Source organism: Thermochaetoides thermophila (assembly GCF_000221225.1).
Source record: "Thermochaetoides thermophila DSM 1495 unplaced genomic scaffold scf7180000011806, whole genome shotgun sequence".
In the NCBI taxonomy this organism is placed as follows: domain Eukaryota; kingdom Fungi; phylum Ascomycota; class Sordariomycetes; order Sordariales; family Chaetomiaceae; genus Thermochaetoides; species Thermochaetoides thermophila.
Genome location: NW_006383023.1, coordinates 1,640,781 through 1,658,038, shown reverse-complemented (window position 1 = coordinate 1,658,038; position 17,258 = coordinate 1,640,781). Strand labels below are relative to the sequence as shown.

General features: G+C 52.9%; 4 protein-coding genes across 4 annotated transcripts; 2 read left to right on the top strand and 2 right to left on the bottom strand.

Annotated features, from left to right (window-relative positions):
• Window positions 1–1,487: 1,487 nt before the first annotated feature.
• On the top strand, window positions 1,488–4,914 carry CTHT_0004700 (uncharacterized protein; the record flags this gene model as incomplete). The annotated part of the gene is made up of 3 exons (XM_006690947.1): window positions 1,488–1,871; window positions 1,938–4,359; window positions 4,409–4,914. The coding sequence occupies 3 exons, from the start codon at window positions 1,488–1,490 to the stop codon at window positions 4,912–4,914; spliced, it is 3,312 nt and encodes a 1,103-aa protein (XP_006691010.1).
• A 1,566-nt stretch (window positions 4,915–6,480) lies between these two features.
• Window positions 6,481–7,449, bottom strand: CTHT_0004690 (mitochondrial carrier protein (pet8)-like protein; the record flags this gene model as incomplete). The annotated part of the gene is made up of 1 exon (XM_006690946.1): window positions 6,481–7,449. The coding sequence occupies one exon, from the start codon at window positions 7,447–7,449 to the stop codon at window positions 6,481–6,483; it is 969 nt and encodes a 322-aa protein (XP_006691009.1).
• A 480-nt stretch (window positions 7,450–7,929) lies between these two features.
• On the top strand, window positions 7,930–10,665 carry CTHT_0004680 (uncharacterized protein; the record flags this gene model as incomplete). Its single annotated transcript, XM_006690945.1, has 2 exons — window positions 7,930–8,056; window positions 8,132–10,665. The coding sequence occupies 2 exons, from the start codon at window positions 7,930–7,932 to the stop codon at window positions 10,663–10,665; spliced, it is 2,661 nt and encodes an 886-aa protein (XP_006691008.1).
• A 211-nt stretch (window positions 10,666–10,876) lies between these two features.
• CTHT_0004670 (uncharacterized protein) lies at window positions 10,877–12,441 on the bottom strand (the record flags this gene model as incomplete). The annotated part of the gene is made up of 4 exons (XM_006690944.1): window positions 10,877–11,280; window positions 11,346–11,927; window positions 12,030–12,315; window positions 12,433–12,441. The coding sequence occupies 4 exons, from the start codon at window positions 12,439–12,441 to the stop codon at window positions 10,877–10,879; spliced, it is 1,281 nt and encodes a 426-aa protein (XP_006691007.1).
• Between the last annotated feature and the right edge of the window lie 4,817 nt (window positions 12,442–17,258).

Sequence of the window (17,258 nt, the reverse complement as noted above, 5' to 3'; positions counted from 1 at the left end):
ATCCAACAAGAGATTTCTTACTGTGTATGATTACGGGAGACCCTCCTGGGGGTTGGAGAAGCAGATCATTTGTGCAAAGAAGCAAGCGATGGACGTGGGCACAACGAACGCCAGGAACCAGGAGAAAAGCTCTTACCGACCATCGCCCATGCTGTGCTGCCATCTGGAGCCGCCACAAAAGTCGCGATTTGGCAGATTTAAAACATGGCAGAGGCTCTGCGGACAGCCGTTTTCTCAAACATTGCTAGTCCCAAAATACCTTACCCAGAGCTCTGGCTGGGGCAGAGCATACAGTGCAGCCAGTCTCTGCGTGTCTGCAGTCGTGCAGATAGGTCGAGCTTGGAGAGAATTGGCTGCTCTCTTGGCGCTCGGGTTTGAGAGGCTTCCCCTGGCTCCTCAACCCCTGAAGCTGCGTGCGCAGCAGGGGCTAGTGGCCCCACCTTATTTCCCAGGCCCCGGGCCGGGGCTCCTTCGGTCGTCTCTGGCTGGCTGAAAGCGGCGCTCCTCAACTGCCCCGATTGCTCCATTCCTTCCTTCATCACACTTTCTGTGCTTCCTCCTTCCTGGTGTTTCCCAGCGTGGGCCTGCGCTCTGCATTGCTGCATCTGCCCGCACCTACCTGCAGCCCGCCTTCCCTTGCTTTCTTTCCTGCAGCTGCAGCTGCTTCCTGCTGCTTCCCTCGCTCCAGTCCCCAGTCGTTTTTCACTGTTCAGCTTCGCTGGTCTCCACGGCACAGCGCTCGGTCCCTTCCTTGTCTTTCAACCTCATCTCAATTGCCCAATCTCTTTTTTTTTCTCCTTTTTGTCATTTCCTCTCTTTCCAGGCTCCAGCTTCAAACGCCCCGTTTTGCCTCTCTCACCCACTTCTTCCATCCCCCCATCCCCATTGCAATAGACGGCACTGGCCTGCTGCTGTCAGGGATATTCCCATCAGAAAGCCTGAGTCCTGACCGAGGGTGGGCGGCCAGTGAACGTGTGGAAGAGTGAAGAGAGTGAGACCACGGCATCAAGAGTTCCAGACACAGCCAGTCCAGCGGCCAGCCTGTTGTCTGTCTGTCGCGTGCTTGGTGCTCTGCTTGACCTCCATCCTCCCCACCTCTGTTTCTTTTTCCATTGTCTTACTTCGACTTCCATCTACTTCTCTCCACGGTACAGGCGACAGGCTCGTGGATCTCTCGAGAGCGTTGCTCGTTCTGCCTGACCGCCATCATCAATACCAGCCTCCATCCACACGAACGCGTCGCTGTCTTCATGATACCAGCTTTTCCGCGTCGTTTTGCTTCACCTTTCTGCAAGAATTGTTGAACGATTGACCTATCAAGCCATCGAAACACGCTGGCCCTTGTTTCGACTGCCGAACACCAGGAAGCCGGCCGATCACCGCGTCGCCGCTGCGGCCCGTTAGCTTGCTGAGCCTCTCTCAGCAGGTTGCCGCCTCTGGCATTTTCTTTCGAAGGTGCTGGCATCACATTTGTCAATCGCCTAACAATGCCACCCTCACTGAACACACACTCTTCGTTTACCCGTCCGCGGACGAGCGACCGCGATCGTCCCGTCACGCGTGACCAGGCCGACGGCAATGTCGTCATCCCCAGCCGGACCTCGTCCCTTCACTCGCGCATCACCCAGCCGTTGCCCAATACCCTGAATGTCAAGCCTCAGCGGACGCCCAAGACCCTCACCCACGCCTACATGGTGTGTGGTGTTGGTCGTGAGCCGTCCCAATGGGTCAGGGCGCCTCCTCCGCCGCAGGGTAAGATCAGCCACATGAAGGGTGCTGTTCCTCAGTTCTGGCTTCCCGAGATCTTGGGGAGCAGTCCGAGGTTAGAGCATGACAACGAGATTGCCCGTGCTCTCCACGCCGCTATGAGGGTATGTTGTTTTTGAAGGACATGCATTTGTCATGTGTATCTGCGTTTTCAGCTAACCAGTCTCTAGGCATGCTTCCCTCATGACGTGGAAATTTGCACTGGCCGGACCCAGCCACATTGCACTCATCATGCCTTCGTCCTCCAGCAGGACTCATCCCACACGCTATATGGCATTTGTTTGCGCGTGTGGTCCCGTGCTGATGAGAAGCGCGCCGAGACCATCCGGGAGCTGCGCAGGAGGACAGAGCCCGATTTCTATGACAACCCGGATGAGACATACTGGATTCCCTACTGCCTCTCCTTCCTCTCGCGCTACCCGCTCTATAACCTGCTCGGCGATTACCTGCGTGGCATGTGGATCCACTGGAACAAGGCAACCAATCTTTTCCATGCCGAAGAGGTCTCACGCATCCTGAGCTTCCCTGCCCCTCGCTTGAACGACCTGGTTCGCATCGACATGAAGGACTACGCCCTCGTCTACCAGTTCCCTTCTTCTCCGACTGGGTTTCAAAACTTCGCTTTGTGGCCTCTTTTCTGCTGCCTTTCGATTCCCAACATCGTCGGCGTCATTGAAGCCGCCATTTCGCCTACCCGGCGTATCATCTTCGTTAGCCACTACCCTGCCATGTTGACCATGGCTGCTGAGACGGTTCGCTTCTGTGTCCGCGTCTACGAGTGGAGCGGTCTTTACGTCCCGATTGTTCACGCTCGTCACGCCAAGGAACTTGTTGAAGAGCCCGGCCCGTACATTTTGGGCATCACGGCTGAGTGCAGGTCTCTCTTCACGGCGCCGGCTGATGCTCTAGTCGTTGATCTCGACCGCAATTTCGTGCTCACTTCGAACCCGCCGAATGTTCTCACGCCCAGCCAGCGCCAGAAGTTCATCCAAAGGTTGACTCAGGCCTTAAACGGTGATGTCACGCCTTCGGGCGTTCCTCTGCATCTGCGCTCTGCTTACGGTGGCGGCAAGCTGGTTCCTGCCGGCCAGATCATCGTCATGCGCGGTGAGGTCGAGCGCATCCAGGATCCTGAGTGGTGGAACCAGGACGCCGTCATGACTGTCATGGATCACTACTGCGAGAAGGTGCTGCGGAACACCGGCCTCAAGGCCGTCTTTGGCGGCTCTGTCAAGAAGCCACTCATGACCAAGGTTTCTATGAGGCATCTGAATGAGATTGTGCGCGAGCGGAACCAGTACTCGAGAGACGCTATGGAGGCCTGGCAGGACTTCATCAACCTCAAGGGTCGCATGGATATGGAGCTCAGCAAGGTCACCAAGAGGAACAACTACCTCATTGAGGAGCTTGAGAGCTGGAAGCAGCAGTTCGTCAAGTTTCAGGCCTACGCTGATACCCTCACCAAGGAGACCCAAGATCTCAAGGTCAAGATCGAGAACCACAAGCGCGAGAACCGTCGTCTGGCTGCTCTCATTGAGCAGCAGAAGGATGAGTCTGCTCGCCTGTCAGTCCGTCTCGCTGGTACCGAGAAGCAGCGTGACGATGCCCTTGAGGCTCTTGTCCTGCAGCAGGAGATCGCCGAGGAGCTCGAGCGCGAGCGCAAGAGGAACAAGAAGGAGCTCAGCGCGCTCCAGCAGACCAACGTGACGATCGTCCGGCAACGCGACGAGGCTCGCCGTGTTGTGCTGCACCTGCGCAGTTTGATTGCTGGCCAGCATCACCACATGGAGCACCTTGTCAAGTCGCTGACCTCGCCCGAGGAGTTGGCCGCTGAGATCGAGGCTGGCTTTGCCGCTGAGGACGAAGCTGAGGCTGAGGCCGTCGCCAAGGCCGCCGCTGAAAGTGAGACCCCCCGAGCTGACAACCATTGGCCCGATGGTACTAACAGGATCGCAGAGGAAGGTCTGGACCAGAGTGATGCGCGCTTCATCAAGAACCTGGCGATTGCCAGCCGGCGCATCTCGGCCCAGAAGTTCATCGACGTGGCCGACCGTCATCTCAAGGACAAGACGGACGCCATCGCCCACATCATCCGCAACATCGCGGAACAGTGCCAGGCAGCTGTTGATAGCCTACAAATCTCCGAAGCCACCGAGCTTGGGAGGTCGGATACTCCGACCTCTCGGGCTCGGGAATCGAAAAGTCGCCGGGGGAGTTCTCTCTCAACAGTACCCAGTGACGATGGAGCCTCGGCGGCTACGTCCGATGTCGGGGACGATAGCAGCACCCTCCTTCGACCCAACAGTGGCCGGCTCTCTAGCATCCCACCCACACCGGATCTCGTTCCCAACCGCAGCAGCACTAGCATGTCATTCGCGAGTACTGCCATCACGACCCCTGAGCGGAGCTCCCAGCAGTACATGCTCGGAGGACAACACCACCACCACCACCACCACCACAACAGCCACGATCTCCCCACCAAGATCGTCGAGGACGACGAGGACGTCGCTGACCTCGCCGCTGACGATCGCGTTAGCGAGTCCGAGGGCAACCCCATCCCCGCCCCTCTCTCGCAGGAACCGGGGGTCATGGGTAAACACCCCGAGGGCCTCCTTCACCGCCCCTCGGGCGCGAGAATCAGCGCTCTTGGAACCTCCCGCTGAGGGCGCCTCTGCCGATGATGCGGCAGCTAATGCAGCTTTTAATACTGCTACGCGGGAGACCCCGTCTCCCTCGCCCGGTCCTGTCGTGCGCCCGAACCGGGCTTCATGGATCAGCACCCCACGGGCAGCCACGCTCGGCCCTCGGGAGCTGGCGTTGGCCCGCCTGGAAGGTGGGTTGCGTGCTCCTATTGAGGAGGGGGGCGTTTCTGTCCCCGACAGGGCATCCCCCTCTCCTTATTATCGCTCACATCGCCGGGGTCGCGGGTCCTATGTGAGCTCGCTCACGGTGCCGCGGGAGCTGTTGCTGCTGCGCTCGGAGAGCCCCATCTCGCCCAAGTTGGCGGAGAAGACGGAGGAAGAAGAGCAAGGCGAGAGTCGTAGTAATGACAAGGAGGGCGACAAGAAGAAGCCCGATAATGACAAGACTAATACCAACAAGATTCAGGACGAAACTACCATGGGGTTCGGCGGCGGAGGGAAATAATAAGGAAGATGAAGAGAAGCAAGAGGAAGAGGAGTCGGAGGTGGAGATGTTTTAACGGACGGATACAACAAATCTATGGTGATGGGCGATATCTCTGGAACTTTCTGTTCATTTTTCTTCTTGACCTTTAAACGGCTTGAAAGCGAGTTCAAGCAAGGCGGGCGGGAAATTTTTTTTTTCTTCGTTTCTTTTCTTTCCTTTTCTTGGTCACGACGACGTAAGACTGATGTCTGTGAGTCTCGAAATTTTGGAAACGGTTTTCCCTTTTTTTTTCTTCCCTCGTTTCCTTTGTATATCGAGAGACAAGTCTCCTTTTTTATTATACCACTTTTTTGTAGTGAGAGACCAAGGGGGTGTGATTTATTGATATCCCTACTGGTTCTATTTCCAATGGTAGTGCTTATTGCCCCACACATGTCGTCTTGTTGATGGTGCCGATCGGTCGTTTGTTTACTGATCTCTCGTTTGTATGAAGTAGTATCGAGTAAGTTAATATACCTCGAAGTCAGAGAACATTGGCCGACTTTCGGTTGTTGCCTGGGGATCCCTTCTACCATTATCCATATGAAAGAAGCAAATCCCAGAACATACATTCCTGTACTTTTAGACTTTGCCAACAATGATGTAAGTGCCTATATAAGGCTCGAACGAATGAGATCAAGGGGTGTGAATACTACAACTACCTCACGTATCTACTACTGTGAATAATCAGAGAAGAGGCGGTAAAAGATTTATCTGGGCGAGGGTATGAATGTATCCTGCAGGAAGGTACTGGTGTGACCAAATCAAAGTATGTGTATTTCAATCACAACCACAAAAAGCCTGAATGTTGAACATCCAAGGTCAGTGCCGTATGGGTTTACCTAAGTCAACTTAAAGTGCGCTTTGGTAATCATCTAGAGCCGTCATTTCTCTGACATTGACATAATAACCCTATGGCTTTACCTGACTCCCCGAACAGTTCTGTATTACATCACCCAAGTTTTTAAGCTGCTCATCCACGTTGGTTTCCAACAAGGCCTCTTGTTTTAAGCTCCCTTTTCTTCACCATTGATATGATCTAGCCAGCTATGGAGGTTGGGCTTACATTCGGCAGCTTAGGTGACAACATTGCCATCTGCCAGCTCGCGCGCCGTTTAATCCAAGCCCTGGGGAACAGCGAAACTCCAGGTCAAAGTACCAAGGGGTACCAGGAGCTAAAAGGACGACAGTAAATTAGGATGGGCTATACTCTCGAGAAGCGCAACAGGATAAGGGAGAGTATGAAAAGCATTTCTTAGCTACCAATGGCCAAGTCGATCAAATAGAAGGGTAAAAAGGCTGGGATGGTAGAGCGTATTTGGTATTAGAGATTCGAGTGATGGTTCGCAGCAAAAGAGGCTTTGTATCCGGAACCCCTATCCCATTAGCCGTCTATAGTGTGTCTATCGGGTATATATCGTCCTACTGTTGTACAGCATATGTCGTCGTTGTCTTTTACACAAAAAGTTCCCGATTGAAGCCTGAAGTGCGCCTGCCCATGCCCATTGCTGCCCTCTATCTAGACGTCTTCGGTCAAGTAACCATTTAGACTGTTCCCTTGTCCCTCCGATCCAACATATTAACTGCCCACTGGTAGCTCCCCAAGAAGATGGCGCCGCCAGCGCTAATCCACATCACACGGGGTCCAATACCCGCAAAGAAAGACCTCACCCCACCCTCCCGCCAGATGCTCCTCACGATGCTGGTGATACTCTCTCGCTCCTTACTCAGCATGACCCGAGTCTTAAGCACATCCAGCGGTGTCGTCGCCGCCGCCGCAAACCCACCCGCTAAGCTGCCATAAAGCGCCGACTCCGGCGCGCTGACCTCCTCTTCGATCATCCTCCCATCGACGTCACGCTTCTGCGAAGAACCTGCCCCCTCCCCAAGCAGCCCTCTCCCCGTGCGCGCCTTGCGCTCCCGCCCCCAGGCCTTCAGCGCCTCCCACAGTGGGAACTGCAGCACCGTGAACGGCACCTCCCGCATCACCGTGATCCCCCACCCGCGGTACAGCTCCCGCCAGATGGTACACGCCCTCTTGACGACTCCAACACTCTTTCTATCCCCATTGCCCCGCAGAATGTGTGACAGTGCGTCCCACGACCGTCCCCCATGCTGCCCGGCCTGTGCCCGCTGCTTGACCACCTCCGTCGGCACGCGCACCGCACACGCTGCGATCTCGCCTGCTGAGGCTGCGACCATGTGCGTGATGGCGGCATGCTTTTTCCGGGTGTATTCGTCCTCTCCTGAGGTCGAGTAGGAGAGCATGAGCCCCTTAGTTGTTTCGTATGTGCAGAAGAAGAAGGCTGCGCCCGGTGCGCTGCCGACTACGACCGAGCCGATCCCACGGTAGATGCCACGGAAGCCGCCGGAAGCGAAGAAGCCTTCGGCAGATTGCAGACGGGTTTTCAGGGTGTCGAGAGGAAAGAGGGAGAGGTCGACCGTTGTGCCGGCGACGGCGCCGGCTAAGAGAGCGGTTTGGAAGGGAGGTGGGGGTAACTCGGAGGGGGCCATGGTTTCGTTTGCGTGTGAAGGTGTAGATCGTGTGAGAGTGACGTTATCGATGCGATTGGGGGCGCCTGTCCCGTTCATCGGCGGCGAGTTGGGCTTGCGGGGATGGCAGCGGCGGCGTGAGATGGGAAAGAAGTCGGGTCGCGAGAACTATGCGATGCTTGATATGAGCATTGGCGGCGCAGGTCACTGATTGGAGGGTGTTTTATGTCGTGGTTGTGTCGTTAAGTGGACATGGTGATAAGAAGTCAACAAATTCCTTTTTTTTTTTCTGTTTTTCCCTCCTCCATGTCGCGGCGATCAGGTCCGGCACCGGCAGGCAATGACCCGAAAGACCCCGGCTGCCCCTTGCGCTGCGGGCACCTGGTCCAGGATTCCTTATCGATAAGAGCGTCGCGGCATGTCATAGAATATGCTGCCCCTCGCATTTGTGTCTTAACCTCCCCCAACTTCACTCGCACACACATTGGTGATTGTGATGGAATGACTACGCCACCCGTTCTGCACCGCAGTGCGCGGGCAATCAGCCCGAGTGAATTCCTCGAGGCTTTGCGGGCAACATGCCCGCCGCGCTTCCCAGCCAACCGGGCGCGCATTCATCGGCCCATTGGTAGGCTTATCCTCACTATATCTGCTTCTGTGCTGCCCTGACTTACCGATCTAGCTCGCTGACGCCCTCAATTAGCTCTGGCTGTCAGTGGCGGCGTGGACTCTATGGCCTTAGCCTACCTCTGTTCTAAAATTCGGCCGACGGACTGCTGGTTCAAGGTGGCAGATCACCCGGTTAGCAGTCCTTACGCCATCATCATTGACCACGGGCTGCGTGAGGGGAGCGATGTTGAGGCTTCCAACGTCTCCAGACTGCTTATGGAAAAGCTAAAGATTAAGTCCAGCGTGATCAAGTTACGTTGGGACCCGTTTCTGCCCTATAAGGGCGCTAACCCGAACGAGCTGCCCAACATCGAGACTCTGGCGCGGTATCTGCGTTACCGGGCTATTGGGAATATGTGCCGAACGCAGCACATTTCCTCCCTCTTTACAGCTCATCACCAAGATGACCAGTACGAGACTGTGTTGATGCGGGTCCTGTCGGGCCACGGGTACCGCGGCCTGCAGGGTATGCGGCCGTCGACCGATATCCCCGAATGCTATGACTTGCATGGCGTCTACCGCAGTGGCCTTGTCGACGACCAGCGCCGGCGCCATCCCTTTTACGTCCTGCGTCCAACCGGTAAGGAACGGAAGAAGATGCGGAAAGAGATGAAAGATATGATTGACCCTGAGGTGTTCGCTCAGGAACTGGAAGAAGGGCTGAGAGCAGACATGGCCGGCATAGACGCCTACCTTGACGAGCAGGATCCTGTTGTTAAGGATGTGGAGCGCGTTCCGCCTTTGACCCCCATGGAATTCGAGAACGGGGGGGTCATGGTCTACCGGCCCCTGCTGGGCTTCTCCAAAGACCGCTTGATCGCTACGTGTCTGGAAAACGATATCCCTTGGTTCGAAGATCATACCAACGCCGACCCGACGCTGACCATGCGCAACGCGGTGCGGCACATGTACAAAAATTACACCTTGCCTGTGGCTCTGCAAAAGCCGTCCATTCTCTCCCTTGCCAAGCGATGTCGGGATAGGGTCATTCGCGAGGAAGCGGAGGCTGCCAGGACGCTGCGTAATGCTCACATCCACTTATTTGAGCCAAATACAGGCACGCTTGTGATAACATTTCCTAAGTTTTCCTTCCCGAGCGTACCCCGGAGATCAGCATCGTCTCCTGCGGCCCGCCAGCGGCGTGTGGCGCACTACCGTCTCATCGCAGGTCTCATGTTGCGCAAGCTGCTCTCCATGGTAACCCCTGAACGAGAACTCAGCCAGGTCGCACAGTTGGACCATTTAATCAACATGATCTTCCCGGATCTCGTCGAAGAAGGCATACGCCCGCCAGATCCGAAGCCATACGTCATCTGCGGTGTGCACTTTGTCCCATTAGAAGGGCGCGGCCCTATCCGCTGGCAGCTCACAAGAGCACCATATGTCTCGCACGCTCCTCGCCCACAAATCGAGTTCAAGAAGCGTCCCCTGCGCCAACGCGTTGGTAAGCACCCGAGCGAGTGGGGTTGGAGTGTATGGACACAAGCCCAGCTCTTTGATGGACGCTACTGGGTGCGCATCCGGCATCGATTCCCCTGCCCTGTGCGGGTAGCGCCCTTCGAGATGGAGCATCAAAAGCCGTTTCGGGAGGCTCTTGGTGAGGAGCAAAAGAAAGAACTAGCTTCCAAGCTGAAGAAGCATGCTCCAGGAAAAATCAGGTATACATTGCCTGCGATTTATGCGGCGATTGATGTAACCGAGCTGATAAACGGGGGTGGCTGGTGGCCGGAATGGGATAATGTTCAGGCGCAGCTGAAGTATAAAGCGCAGATGGAGGCGAGGAAATTGGAAGTAGAGAGATCGAGTGTGCAGATGCAGCAACAGAACCAGTATGAAAAGCGAGAGCCGACTTCTTCTAACCCTGCCGCTGATGGCGCTCAAGCACCAGTGGACAAGATCATAGTCACAGAATCCGCGATACCTGAGGCTGGCCAACGATTCGGCCTTCTTTCAGAACCCGCAGCCAAGGTATCGAAAACAGCTATCCCTATCACCAATCAAACAGGACAATTGACTCCTGCAACATCGCCATCACAACCAATAGATTCGCCAACACCTACCAACAGCAAGCAAATTTCTACCGCTGAACCAAAGGAGACCTCATCCACTTCAACAGCATCACCAACAGCTATAACCCCCTACAACGAACCCACACCTCTTGTCCCCATCGACCCCTTTGCAAAACCAGTCCTTCACATAGTCCCGACCCGCCCACGCCGCCTCTCCGACTGGGAACAAGAGCTTCTTGCCACATCGACCCCGAAACTCTTGGCTCTGCCCACACTCAGCATCGCGATCCCAGGAGTCGAGAAGTGGCTTGAGTGGGAGGTCATGTACAAGAAGGTTGACGATGATTTGCTGAGGTTAAGTGAAGAAGGAGAAAGGGATGATTGGAAGACACGGAGGGCGGTTAGGAGGGAAATGATCAACAGGTATAGAAATAGAGCTCGAATTATGAAGAGGCGACCGAAGGAGACGGCGATGATGAAGAAAGAGAAAGAGACCAAGAAAGACGAGTTAGACGGGGGCTTGGTGCCTAAGTTTTGGGGAATGACGCTCTATGGGTGATAGATGCCCCATATAAGAGGGATGGACATTTGTATACATGACTTGCGATGTGTCGTGATATGAATACATTAAAAAGGTTGTCAATGAGGTTACAACGGTTCTCGCATTTTCCTTTATCATATAGATCTGTTGGCTACAACCACCCCCCCACCTCTTCCTTCAAGGGGTAGATTTCATGATCTTCATGTCCAACCCCAATCATCCCTTGCCCTCAAGCCTCAACCCCCCACTCGCGTCTCAATCCCTCTTCAAAATCCCTCCATCGCCCCATCCGCATCGGATCCAACTCCTTCATCTTGCCCAACCACTCCCTCAGATTCTCCTTCTCCTCCTCATCCGGCTTGCGCTTCCCCTCCAGTCGGCAGAGGTCCAGCGTCAAATCAATCAAAGCCTCGTAGATAAGCTTCACGTTGTCGTAGTCTTCAAGCAGGTCGCGAATCTCGGCCAGCTCGTTGCGTAGGAATGCGATGCGGTCTTCTATGGGTAAGGTAGGGGTGATGGTATGCTCGTTGTTGGGAGGTAGCGTGGTCAGGTTGAGCATGAGGTACTGGTGGTAGTACCAGAGGGATTGGTCTTCGGGACCGACGTTGAGGGCGTTGTGGATTTTGTCGAGTTCTGTGGGGCAAGTCAGTTCGTCTCTTTCATGAATGACAAAGGGGAAGCGTGTAAAAAAAACATACCGGCCTCAAAGAACTCCCTCCTCGCCTTCTCATCCGCGCCCCTCTCCTCCAGCAGCCGAGGAATCAGCTTACTTCGCGAGTGCCACGCCGAGAAGTTAGACAGATCCGCCCGGATCTTGTCCTCCGTGTACTGGAATTCCGCCTCGACCATGCTGCCGCCGCCGAGCGCGTCACTCTCTAGCTGCGCAACCACGTGCCGGCGGTAACCCCATGCGTGGAAGTTGCGCCGGTCTTTGGTCAGCATTTTTGAGGCGAGTGCCAGCTCGGCCTGCCAGATCCCGCGCGCGACGGGCACCGGCAGCCGAGAGATGGACTGCCGCAGGATCCAAAGGCGGTAGCTCCAGATCCAGTAACATTTTGGGGATTCGATGAGGAGAGGGATGGTGAATTCTAGTTCAGTCTGGAGCATGGTGCGGGTTTGTTTCTCGGTTTCCTCGTCGTCCTGCTTCTTTTCCTCGTCATTCTCCTCACTGGTATGATCACCCGCATCATCAGCTGTAGTACCACTCCTCCCAGCTTTCGGGCAGCCGTGGCTGGGCTGGGTCTCTCCCAAGCAAGAGCACGACGATCTGTCGCAGCAATCTGTTGTAGTGCCGCATGGACAGGTACTCGAGGACTCCATCAAGCATGACGATCCAGACGAGTGTCTTAACGATGAGCCAGGCATTCCGCAACAACACAAACCACCACGGCGGGCCTTGGGCCCCGCCGGCAGCAACACCAGCAGCGCCCGCCGCCGGATGTTCCATACTGTGTAGTACTCCGGGTTAAGTCGCAACAGCCGCGTCGTCAAGTCAAACACGTGCTGGGCGGATGCGCGGTCGGCGTAGGCAGTCCGCGGGTTCTTGACACGCGCGCGTAGGTCGTCTTCGAGGACGCGGTACGATGCAATGCGCTCTAGGTCGCGCTGGCGCTGGGCTTCGGTGCGGACGCGGCTCGTGCGGGCGATGCCGTGCTGCGAGCCTCCTTGCTAGCGCGCGTAAGGCTTGGGGATCAGTCTCAGTCTCAGTCAATTTTACTTCGACTTTTTTATTTATCTCTGTGGCGATCGATAGGCGTGCATAGGTGTAAGGAGAGGGTTGCTTACATTGGCCATGTCGTTCGGAAGTGATTGCGGCGATCAAATGATGTTGCTGGTGACGGTGCTTGGATCGGTGCTGCTGGTGAATGATACCCCACGAGCTGATGATGCAGGGCTGCCTTATCTAATCTTATCTTTATTGTCTGATAAGATACGGATGAGATAATCAGCGGATTTCGAAGGAAGGCCAGCCGAAAGTAAAGTACATCAACTCTCTATAAACAGTTCGAGTTTCTTGTTTTCTTTTGTTAAGATATCGCTAAAGTACTTTCCTCCGTTCTTGCTCAATCTCGGAGTTTCCAAAGTGCCAAACAAACAAAAGTAATTCACGAGAAGTTTTCTGGAGCCCGGACACTCAGAGCGTTATATACCTCATCTGTTTTGTTCCATTCTTCCGATTATTGATGATCTGGAGTTGCTTCAGTTACCGTATGCAACCGAAACCGAAGGCATTCAGAAAAAACTTCAGCTGGATAGGAAAACGGTTCAAGGGGTTGGTTGTAAAATACTTCAAAGGGTCGAGGTCCAAACAATCGCGACTATAAAACTTGAACCAGGGGATTGCGGGTTCGTAGGATGCCATTGCAGCAGACGTCTTCCCGCTTTCTTCTACTCGTTCGCCCAACATTGGCTTGACGTCTCCACTGCTCTCTGGAGTAGTCAATACTACCGGCGCAAGCTGTGAGAACCGAACTCTCTGGAAAGATGTTGCCTCATCGGGCGCAGCTGGTAACAACCGGGACACCGATGGATCGTTGGGATCAGCTGAACTTGTTACCGGTGCCTCACAAGATTGAGGTGTCTGTATGAGAGGTTGCGAATCGAAACACAGATACATTCCGCAGCCTTCCGTTTCACTGTTTCATTACAAACGGTTATTAAACTATCAAGACGTGATATGGCAGCGAATGTCCTTACCATTGAGTACGCTGCGTTGAGCCAGGGAACCTGGTCCGGCACCGTGGACACACACGTTCCACCCTTCCACGGATCAAATAGAGCATGCTCATGGTGATACGCATGCCCCTTCGCAGATAGGCCTTGAGTGGTTTATCTGTCTCAAAGATCCTCTGCGTAATTTCCTCCTCGATTGTGTATTCACGTCTTCGGACCATATCGTATCCTCTTTTTTCTTTAAACCAATCCTCTAGCAACGAGTAGAAGGTCTGGCAGAAGATTGAAAAAGTCAATATAGTTGTTCCTAGAACAAATTCAGTATCCAAGTGCCCTCTTCTAGTTAACTCGCCTTCCATTCCATAACGTCCACCAACTGAGGATTAATCAGTAGTTTTCTCCCTAAGGAGTCCTCCAGTATGACCGGAAGTTCTCTGGTTGGATCAAGAAAGCATAGACGATTGAAGGCAGACAGGGTTTCATAAGCCCGTGTCGTAACTCGGGCGATCGAGGTGATCATTTCCTTAACGTCCCAGAGTACTGACAATGACTCTCGCAGAAACGCTCTCATAACCAAGATATTTCGAAGCTGAAGATTCAGTTTGTTGTTTACAATATCCATGTCGCTAACATGCTGCTTGAGCTGGACACTCTGTTCCTTGAGAATGTGAAGAAGCTCTTGTCGAGAGGAAGATATAGCCTCTATCTCTTCATGAATCCTTTCCAGCTTTGCGTCCATGGTTGCTCTGTCCAGTCGTGCTGATTTTCTGTTTTATGACGTTGGTGAACATGACCCTGTTCAAACAAAAAGAAAAGAAAAACCTCCAATATCTGCAGCAGGGGAGGAGACATACCGCAACGCCAATGCAGTAAGTAGGTTGAGGCGATCTGTATTACGTTGCAGTTTTCCTTGCAATTCTTGAACCTTTGTTTTTTCGTTACTGAGCGTCCATTTCACCTTCTTATAAGCAGCTTTACATCCTTTACTCGGGCTCTCCTCCCCTAACGAAGGATGGTATCTTGCATCGAAATATTGAAGGGCCTCCATTATGGAGTCATAACATTCATCAACGACAGACTTTGTGATACGGTCGAGTTCAGACAGGTGGAGGGAATATTCACGGTGTTGATATGTTGCAACAACCTGATAAAGTCAGTCCAGTTCACCCACTGCTTATCAACGTATAAGTTAAGCACACAACGCTCGTTCTCATGTCTCTATCACAGAAGCATAACAGGAACCTTAACTTACCTGCATCAGGATGTTGACAAAGTGTGTAAGATCCTTACGGAGTTCTTGGTACTCTTTCGCGCTTTCTCCTATGGTCACGCTGTTCCCGAGGGCTCGTTTCAACTGGAGAGCAAGCTGGCATATCGCTATGATATCGCCTAAGCTCCCAAATGTGAGAGCAACTTCCATGATGCTAAGGATGGAAACGAGATGGCAGGACTTCACAAGAAAGAGGCCGTCACGATGGTACTACTGAGTCGTGCGGATAGTCGAGATATCTGGTTGTGATGGGAAGAGAATGCTGAGCTAAGGACGGCAATCGAGAAATGCCTGATATAACGTGATGCGTCTTGGTAACTGCCCGGGGTCTGGGTGGCTAAGTGCCTCAGAACAGATGATAAGTGAGGTTTTGCGATCTTGCTGCAGCCTTGCAGGTCTAACAGGGAAACCCGGAAAGAACTGAGGAATCTGCCGTAAACTCGAGGCTTCTGACACCCCTTCGTTCAGCCAACTACCTCTTTCTACTTCCTCAATCCATCACCACCCTAGCCTGGCTTTTGCCAGTATGTTATTTCGGCGGGACCAAACAATTATGCTAACTTCTTCTGAATCACAGCCTGGGGATGCACTTGTCAATTTGTTGGGATGTGAGTGGTTCGCATGAACAAAGGGTGTGGTCTAACTCTCCAGGGTTTGAGTCTACCTGTTTGCATTCGCACGAATAGATTTATTTTCAAATTGGATCCTATAGTAGTTCGGTCGCTCACAATCTTCAGACACCAAGTTGCATGGCAACAGGACTGTTCTGTGTTGAGATATCCTTGAGTGTTTAAGGTAGTCCCCTTAATCTTGTCTACAAGCAAATCCTATCCCTGAATCCTTGGAAACCGCTTCGATGTCAGGGTTCCAGCAAAATACCACTAGGCGTATCGGTCGCATGCCTTCAACTATGACGTCTCCTGCCGGTGTTGGAACATTTTGAAAGGGTGATGAAACATGGATGAGCCACTGATGGTCATCTTTCTCGCAGTAGCCTAGCTCACTAAGTACGTTCGTTGAGATGAAGTTGGCTGGATAGTGTATGTCCAGGTTAAGTGTAGCTCTGAGACACCTTTCAAGGCCTTGACGTCAACGAAGAAGCGCCTCACAGATGCCGACGTTCATGGGAGGAGACATGAGATAGGCCATAACCGAGAAACCGAGATATCTTGGAAAGAAGGTAGTGATCCCAGAATCAAAAACTAGTTGGAAGTCAGCTGCCACCGGAGGATCGAGAAATAAGTTGACAATGCCCAAAGAGGGCTCGAAGACCCAATGGAGAAATTTTTGGCCGCCGCATATGTTGAAGATGCCAAGCCCGCCGGCCTTTTCTGATCGCCAACCTGGTTAATTCCAAGAATAATGTTGACTAATTGATCGCACGAACGATGGATAGGCACCCTAACGTTCGCCATTAACATTTGAATGGGCATCGGCGCCTCGGTGGGCGTGGCAGAATGAAGCAATGGTATCCAAAGTGCAGTTGCATGCCGTAGCACCCTCTTTCGCTATCTTGTACGGGTAGTTGTTAGCGATTGTATCTCAAACTTTTTCAGTGTTTTTCTTGATGCTGAATGATATATGATGAGCTTTGTTAATTTGTAACCATCTTTATCTTGCCGTTCAGTTGTCATCAGTTAGTGTCACTTAGGAAGCTTACTTCCACATCAAAGGGAAGATTTCGGGGTTTCTACAATACCAGATTTCGTGATCATGTTGAGTTTGTTCCCAGTCCAAGATACGATTTAAGTGGATGACGGGTTGTGAGAACTTCCAGCGTGGTATCGCGTTCGATCATGCAAACATTGCTTAGAGCCATAACATGCCCCTTCTGTCCTCTAAAATAGTTCTCAAGTAGCATATGGAAGGCTTGAGCTGAATCAACACATTGTCAGCAGAAAGAGCCTGCGTTAGCAAAGAAGCCAACGTACATTCCAATCCAAGATATTCACCCCTTCAAGTGGTATAGGCATATTTTTTGTTGGGCCGTGCCATTTATACTGGCAAGGATATAGGAGAAAGTGCAAAGGAATATCAGGCGTCGTGGTATGACTTGAAGCTTTTCGTCAAGGTGCTGAAGCAGGTCTGCTCGCGTCTGCCTTTCTGCTTCAGAACCCATCACTAGTTTGTCCTCAAAACTTGGGAACACTGTCTGTTTATGTACAAAATCGGAACTAATTAGCAATACTTAGCTGTAATTGCCCAGGTTGTCGCAACCTATAAGCAATGTGAACACACCATCGACCTAGCCGAATTATGCAGTGTGACCAAATCCATTGCGGACGGATGTGCTGACGCGATTAGAGAAGCTGTCCAATACTTCAGCGCCAAGTATCAGTTATACCTTGGGAGCGAGAACATCACCAAAGGGTGGAAGACGTTCTGCAAGAAAGTATAATGGTCATTCACGAACGAAAATGAGAAGACTAGGAAACTACAAGAGCAATTACGACGCGATACTGAGTGTCCCAATTTGCTGACTGCTCTCACTTTTCGGTAAGTAACATCCAATGACAAAAGTAGATCGCTTTTCTTTGCCCCAATCTCTATCTCATACCCTTTGTTATCACCCAGCAAACCGGCCAGGACGGACGATGCAACCATGCTGGCAAGGATTGAGGAAGTTGAGCGTTCAACAGATGCCGCAGTCAGTGCCAACCAAAATACT